This window comes from Raphanus sativus, chromosome 8 (genome assembly GCF_000801105.2).
Source record: "Raphanus sativus cultivar WK10039 chromosome 8, ASM80110v3, whole genome shotgun sequence".
Lineage (NCBI taxonomy): Eukaryota > Viridiplantae > Streptophyta > Magnoliopsida > Brassicales > Brassicaceae > Raphanus > Raphanus sativus.
The window spans coordinates 20,509,575-20,519,247 of NC_079518.1; the positions used below are offsets into that span (position 1 = coordinate 20,509,575).

Here is a 9,673-nt window from a genome sequence, read left to right on the forward strand (position 1 = left end):
TAGTAAATTTATTTTTTATAAATAATTTATAACATTCTGTAAATTATTTTAAAATTCTGATAAATTTATTCTTAAACAACGATAAATAATCTAAAAATAATGTTAATAAACATTTTTGGATTTTTAATATTTAAATAATTATTATATAATTATATTCGAATACAATTCATCAAGTAGAGTATAAAACTATTATAATTATCTTATATAAATTTCGTTCATTATATTTTATAGTTTATAAATATTAAAAGTAAGAAATAAAATATTATTAATCTTTCTATAATTTCTATATTTGAGAAGCTTTCCAAATTTCTAATATGAATGCCTTGTCCATAAAGTATGTCATTGTTAAGACCGTATTAATTTATATAGATTCAAATTTGGTAATGTTTGTGTCGATCAAATATACTATATTAATAAGACCGTATTAATTATATGGATTCAAATTTGGTAATGTTTGGTCGATTATAAAAAAATAAATGAAAAAAAATTATCAAAAATTCAACCAATAAGATTAAGAGAATTAATCCTAGAAGCTCTCTATGAATGCCACCTAAGCAAAAATCACTAAAGTGACTTCTCTTTTAATGTATAGGAGGATGGGATATGATATTTTGAAAAATGTTAAAATATATTAAAAATCTATATCAAATTGTATAGTCATTATATTGGTCCGATAAATTATTATTTTAAGAAGTTCTATAACATTTATAAAATTTTGATGGCTATAAAGGAATTGATGAGAGATTATATACACTTTCCTTAACTTTATAAATAGTTAATATATGTAACTTTGTGTTAGATATTGGTAAGTGTTATTTATTGGTTCTTAAATTACTTTATCTCTTGATTAAAAAAAATCTTCATCCAATCAAATTAAAACAATTTTTTGAAACTTCATATATTAATGACACGTTTAAGTGACTTCTCAATTAATATATAGTAGGATATGTTAGACAAAACTAATAACTTTGAAATTTATCTAAAGTCTACTTCATCTCCATATGCAATAGAAACCTCACTATGCGGGTATCACTTTCAAAGATGCATGATTTGTTTTATTTTCTTACCCATGTTAAGGAATATTTTTGAATATTATTAATAACTTAACTTCAAAAAGAAATATTCCTGAAAACCGCCATTGTTATTTTAAAAATTACATTTGATTAATTTGGGAAATTAGGAAAAAATTAACATTTCGGTATCGCGAGAGACAGAAGACCGATACGTGTCAACACGTAACTAGTCTGGACCATTTCTGTGGTGTCTTGATACCTCTGTATAATTCAAAAAAATGAAAAATTTTATATATGTGTCTTTCACGAAAAATAAAATAATTAACATATGTAACTTTAATAAAAAAATAAGTATTATTATTTATCCTCCTATATATTAATTGAGAAGTCACTTTAGTAACTTCTGCTGACGCGTCACTCATATAGACACTTTGAGAAAAATCCTTATAATTTCAATGGACAATAATTTTTATTTTTCATTTATTTTAATTAAATCTAAAAAAAGAAATCCTATAACCAATTAATGTTACTTTCCAAATTATTTATATATTCTTATACATAATCATTTATAGTATTTAATGGTATCAATTATGGAAATTTTATATAATATTCCGTCATTTCTTTTTTGCACAAACAGTCTATTTATAAATAAAATTATTATTATAAGCAGTAATGCATCATATAACGAATTCATAAATTATTAAAAACATAAATTGTATGGTAAGACGTTTAAAATAATATTAGTAAATTAATTTATTTCTTGGAATACAAAATCTAAAAAATCAGAACATCGTATTATATTAAAAGTTTTACAATGTATGAAACAAAGTTCTAACAACTTTATACAAATAGAAAATTTTTATTTTGATGTTATAAATTCATTAAATCTCACATTGATATGTGTCAAACAATTACACCACATTATTAAAAATTAGATAAGATTTTTCTTATGTCTTCCTATATATTAATTAAAAGTCATTTTAATGACTTCTACTGACGTATCACTTATACACACTTTGAGAAAAAAATTTATAATTTCATTGGTCAGTGATTTTTAGTTTTCATTGATTTTAATAAAATCTAAAAGAGAAAATATTAGAACCAGTTAATGTTAGTTTCCAAATTATTTATATATTCGTCAAATGCATAATCATTTATAGTATTTAATGGTAGCAATTGTGGAAATTTGCACTAATAGTCTATTTATAAATTATCCCCTTAGTATTAAAATGGAAGCAAAAATAGAGCGTAACCTTTAAAGAGTACTATATTTTCGTGTTTGCCATTTTGACGACGTGTCGGCACGATGTTCCTTCTCAGACCCTTTATGAAAGAAGGCTTACTCACCTTAGGATATTACGGCTATTGCCATTGGACAGACATGCATATTCGTATGTCCTTTATACATAGTTTCATGTCCGCATATGTATAAAAGGGAAGAAGTCAATTTCGGGACCATATTTATTTCGAAATCGAAAAGAATGATTATTCTCTTCCTTTTCACTTTCCATATTTTTAATTTATCTTTAATAAGATTTTCCAAATTTTTTCTCATATGGAAATTGAATTTGACAAATATTAAATAGTGAGTGAGTTAATAACTAATTAGATTCGTTTTTCCATGAATTGCATACGTAATTTACTGCATTATTTTCACTTTCTATATATTTTGTCCACGTGATTATTTCATTCCTTTCCACTTTCTATATTTTGAAATGATCTTTAAGAAGTTTTTGTAAATTTTTTTTGCATATGGAAATAGAATTATGACTCATATTAAATAGAGAGTGAATTATGATCTTTTTATTTCGAAATCGAATTTTGATTATTCTCTTCCTTTCCACTTTCCATATTTCTAATTGATCTTTACGAAGATTTTCTAAATTTGTTTCTCATATGGAAATTGAATTTTGACAAATATTAAATAGTGAGTGAGTTAGAAACTAATTAGATTCGTTTTTCCATGATTTGCATACGAAATTTACTGCATTATTTTCACTTTCTATATATTTTGTTATAAGATCAGTCATTAGGGATTACGAGTATATATTTTTCAAATAGTTGTCCAAATTTTGATATGACAGAATTTGCGTATCAAAATCCAATATTTACTTGCTATTACGGCGTATAATACGCATTAACTACTAAATGTATATTCTATTGACTATATAAACAAGTTTATTGTTTCGTTGAATACCACACCAATTTAAGTTTCAATAATATTATTTATCAACTAAGAAACAAAAGTTTCTGAGATTTTACTATGGCAGGTTTTGACATGATCCTTATATTCTTGATCTCCTGAATTTGTTTAATATCTTAAACGTTTATTATGATGTTCACTTTTTTATCATGATCAAGTGGGCTCAACCAAGTGAGAACGATTGATGGATTTTCGAGAATTTTATTCGAACCTGACAATGTTCCAGAGATCCAGTCTTTCAGAAAGAGGTAATACCATTTGATAGTGAGATAGACATTACATAATATACTAACTTCAATTATATTGTTTTAATAGGATTCCCTTCTATAACTACTAAGGAATTTGGCATGGATGTGCTGCTTACGATCTTGGATTTTATTTTGTGGTTTAAATTTGTTTTGTTGTTTTCCATTATGAGTTCACACTTTCTTATTTTGGTGTTTTTCATTCTGTTATCTTTTAATTTTAAACTTTAATTTATAATATCTTTTTCTCATAATTACTTTTTATGTCAAATAAACCTGAAATTATATACATATATTTAAATAACATTTATAATTGACCGAAAAAGTATAACATTAAACATAAAAACAGTGGAAGTATACATATATATATTAGCGGCCATTATCCAATTAAGTGTAACATGATTTTTTTTACATTTAAAAAAAAATATTTATTCATAATTTTAGACAATTGTGAATTAAGGCACAACAAAACATAATTATTATATAGACCAAATTCTTCAAAATATAAACCAATATATACAAGAATAATAATAATGGCAATAACGCCAAATATATCATGTATATAGAGTATATTCCATTTTCTAAAAATATATATTTCTAAATTCTAGATAATTCTCTATAATCTATTCAGAACATGAAAACAACATTTCATATTTCCAAAAAAAAAATCAATATCTTATGTACTGCCTGATTATATTACATTTATTAGAATTTAATACTTCTACATTGTATTCTTTTAATTTTATAAAATACATAATGTTGGAAAATAACATTTCAAACTTTTTTTTAAAAAAAAGCTTATCTCACCCGCGCAGGGCGCGGATCTCACCCTAGTATAAAGTATGTTGTTAAAAAGTAGTTGATAAAATAATTATAATAAGTATTAATGCATCATATAGCGAGTTTGTAAATTATTTAAAAATATAAATTCTATGGTAAGTCATTTAAAACTATATTAATAAATTAATTTATTTTTTGGAGTATAAAATCGAAAAAAAAATCAGAACATTATAGTAAAAGCTTTACAATGTATGAAACAAAGTTCTAACGATTTTTATACAAACAGAAACTTTTTATTTTGATGTAATAAATTCATTGAATCTCACATTAATATAAGTCAAAATAATTGCATCACATTATTAAAAATGAGATATGATTTTCTGATAAATATTTAATTAAAATAGGTTTCTATTAAATTAATTCTATAACAATGATTATAATACTTTTAAAAGATATCTAAAATATAATTATTTTTAATGAAAAATTGGTCAAATGAATCAGTGTTTGATAAGATAATGTGTTCATTGGAGAGAATTTAAGAATGAATTTGTTTGTTAACTAATTGTGAGTGTTATGCCAAAAATTTAATATAAAATGTGTGAGAAAAAGTGATATATGATTTTACAAAATATTGGAAACTTTGTAATTTTGCATCATTTTTTTGCATTAATGTAAAACAAAGTGGTTAAACAAAATAAAATAGAATGTTATGAAATAATTTCTTATTCATTAATCTTCAGACTTATATATAATTTTTATACAATTTTTATATCCAAAAATTTGTGACAACCACTTAGTATTGATTATATATCATAAAAATCAGATCTAGTTTCGGCTGGTCCTTTACTTTTTCGTTATAATATATAAAAAAAATCAATTAAATTGTTGGCGTGAAGTGGACCTCTGAAGCTCTAAAAATCAAGTTTGCTTTTTCTTCAAGCTAAAATTAAATAAAGGGAAACGATTTCTGATTTTCTGGTAAAAAGAAAACATAAATAAAGGCAAAAAGCGTAGGTAATGTGCTCATAGCATTAACAATTTGCTCACTTGAAAAGATTCTTTAGTCCAATAATGTTCGTACACGTTTCATATGGAGTGCAAATTGTATACAATGATCCCCCCAAAATCATGGATTTTTCCATAACATGTTTCCTTTTTTATCTTCACTTTAAGCTTTCGTTTCTCTCTCAACTGAAAGTTTCTTGGCCGCTTTGTTATTTTACGTAAAAGGATTCTTCCTTTTTCAGAGATTTTGATACTTTTATTTTGCTAAAACATCTTGAAATCATTAGTTAATATTCCATTTTCATAGTTTACAAAAAAGAAATATTCCATTTTCATTCGTACTACTATTTTAGTTATTTAAACATCTTGAAAACATCTTCGGAAGTTTTATCTTACTAGCTAGGTCGAGAAAGAGAAGAGAAAATTGTTTGGATTTAGTCAAGAGCTTTTATTGGTTTTATTCTGGTTTGTGATTCCTTACCCTTATAATATTTCATACTCCATTAGTTACTGCTAAATCTTGATTTTTTGGGAATTCAATAGTTTATGTTTGCTTTCAAACTTGCGAGCACATTAAGTGGACTTCTGTAAGATACTTAATGCATGCCTGCATGCCTAATCAGGCTTTTGTTAGGGTAATGTTTCTTGCGATTTTCGTATTCTCTTCAAAAAAAAAAAAGATAAAAATATACTTTCTGTTTGCGAAACTATTTGATATTATATATTTTTCTCATTGAATCCATTTCCTATAACTTTCATGGTTTTTTTTTGTTTCAGGTTTTCTATACGTGAAGTTTTTAGTTCGTCCTCATACTGTCAATATATAATTTACTGATAATCTCAAGAAGACCGTGAGTGAGATTGGCGATTGATGGTGTTAAACATCATATTTTCCAAATATTTTTGATATTCCGATGTCTTGAAAGTTTGCTAAGTTTAAAGACTTATGGAGACTGGTACAAGCACTGACAATAATGGCTATGACGTAATCAAGAACGGTTCATGGTTTATCCAATTTCGTAATGGCTACAATCCATGGATGGCAAGATATGTGTACGGTCTAATGTTCCTCTTGGTGAATCTGCTGGCTTGGGCTGTCCGCGATTATGGCCGAGGAGCCTTGACAGAGATGAAAAGTATGGTTTTCAGAGTCTTAGCATCACAAAATGTTCTTAGTAATGTTTTTCAGATTAATGATGATTTTGTTTGGTCAATATTGCAGAACTTAAGAATTGTAAAGATGGGCTAAACTGTTTGGGGACTGAAGGTGTTTTACGGGTTAGCTTGGGATGTTTCGTATCCTTATTCAACCAGTGGTATAAACTATGTTTCATGCTACACGTTGAAGATTTCTTCCGAAACATTTTTTTTTTCCTTAACTGTTTCCCAAGCTATTTTATTTCATTATGTTTCTCACAACCGTTGCCACATCAAAGACGCATTCATCAAGAGATAAATGGCATTCAGGATGGTGGTTTGCTAAGCTTCTAATGTGGCCTGGCTTAATCATATTCCCCTTCTTGCTGCCTTCTTCTATCATTGACCTTTACGGTATAAGGCTAATCATCCTCAATTATCTTAGTTTAATCATTTTTAGCTATCTATACTATTGACCTGTAACATGGCTTTTCCCTTTGTTCTGTTTTGCTTCCCAGGGGAGATTGCACATTTTGGTGCGGGGTACGGTCTCTAATCTTATCTCAGAATCTGTGTGATGTTTTTAACTCGGAAGCTTATCAAATATCCTAGAACTTCTTCTCTTTCTTATTGTTATAGGGTCTTTCTCTTGATACAGCTTATTAGTATCATCAGTTTCATTACATGGCTCAATGAATTTTTCCAATCCCAAAAAGACGCAGAGAGATGGTGAGACAACATGAGATTGTTTTTTATATAGTTTGAGATACATATCAAAATGACTGTGTTAATTTTCTAATATAACTTTTATGTTGCAGCCATGTTCATGTGATGCTACTAGCAACTATTGCGTATACCTTATGCATATTAGGTGTGATTTTGATGTACATATGGTATGTGCCTGATCCATCATGCCTTCTCAACATATTTTTCATCACATGGACTTTGTTCTTAATCCAACTCATGACAAGTATCTCTCTACATCCCAAAGTGAGTCAATGAGGTTTCCTCAATAGTATTATTTTTTCACATATTTTTGAAGAAGTTATTTCTGTCATATATGTGGATTAGATTTTTGAAATCGCTCCTTCTGTTTGCAATTAACAGATAAATTCTGGATTCTTGACTCCCTCGCTTATGGGGCTTTATGCTGTTTTTATCTGCTGGTGCGCCATTAGAAGGCATGTTTCCTTTGATCTAATCTTTAATACCATGTACAAATTAGCTAGAGCGTAGTGGACCTCTTTACATGTATGACCAAGAGTGTAAGTCTCATAAGTCTTGTGACATTACTAAGTTCGTTTTGCAGTGAACCAGTAGGAGAAATTTGCAACAGAAATGCTGAATCTTCTAGCAGAACGGACTGGCTTACCATCATAGTTAAAACTCTCAGACCTTTTCAAGAATCGTTCTTTCTTTTCTTTTCTTTTCTTTTTTGTCAGCACCGTTTCAAGAATCTTTTGTGACTTTTTAGATCATTTTGAAGAAAGTACTAAGGATATATATTTGTTGTGCAGAGCTTTGTGGTTGCACTGCTTGCGATGGTGATCGCAACATTCTCCACGGGAGTAGATTCACAATGCTTTCAGGTTTGTTGTTATCCTATATGAACAACCACTTTTTCTGAAAAAACACAAATGTATACACAAAACTGATCACTAATAGCGAGTAGCCTTACAGTTTAGAAAAGATGAGAATCAAGAAGAAGACGCGATTCCTTACGGATACGGATTCTTCCATTTTGTGTTTGCTACGGGAGCAATGTACTTTGCAATGCTACTTATTGGTTGGAACATTCATCACTCCATGAAAAGGTAAGTTTTCTTATGAACAAACACTATTTTTATTCCAAAAATAAACTTCAAATTTGATAAACAAAGCTCGTTTTTATGTTAGGTGGACTATTGACGTTGGGTGGACAAGTACTTGGGTTAGAATAGTAAACGAATGGCTCGCGGTTTGCATTTACAGTAAGTAAAAAGCTCCTTTTTACCAGTTTTCATTAGGAATGAAGAAGGCTTGTGATGTTTCTGATGTTGACTAATGGTGTGGCAGTTTGGATGTTGGTGGCTCCAATGGTACTGAAGAACAGACAAACAACATAAGAGCTACTTGTCACCTATGTTTTTTGAAAACCAGGCGGATGTTTTCACCATTGATCGGTTTCGATCTGACGAGCAAAATAGATGGAATATTCAGATTGGGGAATTGTGTGAAATCAATGTTAGCATTTTTAGGATACAAATATAGCTATCAGACTATATGCAATGTAGTAGTTGAAAAAATTATTAACTGTTTGAAAACTTGCAATGAGGCTGTTGAAAAACTTGCAAAAAAGGACGTGGATTCCTCTATGTTGAATCAACACAATAATAACACAAGGTTCTCTCCATGGAATGACACATCAGATTTTTAAGAACATGAGAGAGTGACATGTCAATAAATGAAAAAAGTTGAAAACCCAATGAAAACATTTTATTCATACACATAAGTTTACACATCAGCAAAATTGAGACACTATATTCAATACTTTGAGGTTTCATAGACCACGCCAAGGTTTAATTCTCGGACGATTCCACTTCTCACACATACATGAATTTAGTATCATGTTCTATCTTTGAGTCTTTGACGGTATATCATCCTTTTTCTTCTATCTTTTTCTGGCCAGATTCAGAAGGAGATAGATATCTCTCTGTAAGAGTAACTCAACAAGGCAAAACGTGAGTGTTTCACGGTTCAAGTATACTAACCAACCTGATTGGTTTTGTCATTAAACTTCAGCTTTTTATAATTGTTGCGATTCAACTTTAAAAAACTGAAACAGTTGCAACTATAATGGTGAAGGGAGGAGGACGTGAGCCTCATCCGGGTAGCTAGCCGTGAACGGGATCATCCGTCTCTCAAGCGCTTCGACGGTCCACAACGGAGCTTACATCTGTTGCTCATTTAATACAGAGAAGGAAAATAGTTGTAAGAAGGTCTAAGTATGGTTGGATCCAAAGTTTAGAAGCAAAATGTGAGAAGGTACCCAAACTCATTTGTACACAAAATCAGTCCAATAAAAATGGATAGTAAGAGAACTATGCTGGTAAGTGGTGTTAAAAAAAAGGTGAACTATGCTTGATAAATTATATGTAGATTTGGAGACAAGAAAAAGAGATACATGTGAATGAGTACTAAGAACAAAAATGAAGTTGTTTACTGGTACGACATGGATGAAAGTTCAAAGAATGGTAGTAACTAAGAGAACAGGGCTGGAGCAACTTCAAAAACATTGATAACACAGTAGA

General features: G+C 28.9%; 1 protein-coding gene across 3 annotated transcripts; it reads left to right on the forward strand.

The window, feature by feature from the left end:
- Positions 1-5,321: 5,321 nt before the first annotated feature.
- On the forward strand, positions 5,322-8,732 carry LOC108819408 (uncharacterized). 3 transcript variants are annotated; one of them, XM_056991785.1, is made up of 14 exons: positions 5,333-5,711; positions 5,790-5,881; positions 6,024-6,382; positions 6,469-6,542; positions 6,638-6,797; positions 6,902-6,926; positions 7,023-7,112; positions 7,202-7,373; positions 7,491-7,564; positions 7,693-7,762; positions 7,901-7,972; positions 8,064-8,197; positions 8,280-8,353; positions 8,439-8,732. In XM_056991785.1, exons 3-14 carry the CDS (start codon positions 6,193-6,195, stop codon positions 8,486-8,488), a joined length of 1,185 nt encoding a protein of 394 aa, XP_056847765.1. In that variant the 5' UTR covers positions 5,333-5,711; positions 5,790-5,881; positions 6,024-6,192; the 3' UTR covers positions 8,489-8,732. The 3 variants fall into 3 exon arrangements, 2 of the variants coding, with proteins under 2 accessions (XP_056847765.1, XP_018447941.2); XR_001944241.2 differs by lacking the exon at positions 5,790-5,881 and having other exon boundaries at positions 5,322-5,711; positions 8,056-8,197; XM_018592439.2 differs by lacking the exon at positions 5,790-5,881.
- Positions 8,733-9,673: the final 941 nt, after the last annotated feature.

Excerpts from the sequence above, each read along its gene's own strand:
- LOC108819408 (XM_056991785.1), top strand. The coding sequence starts at position 6,193 with ATGGAGACTGGTACAAGCACTGACAATAATGGCTATGACGTAATCAAG. Across the intron at positions 7,374-7,490 it reads GTATCTCTCTACATCCCAAA|ATAAATTCTGGATTCTTGAC; the intron begins GTGAGTCAATGA and ends TGCAATTAACAG. Across the intron at positions 8,198-8,279 it reads ATTCATCACTCCATGAAAAG|GTGGACTATTGACGTTGGGT; the intron begins GTAAGTTTTCTT and ends TTTTTATGTTAG.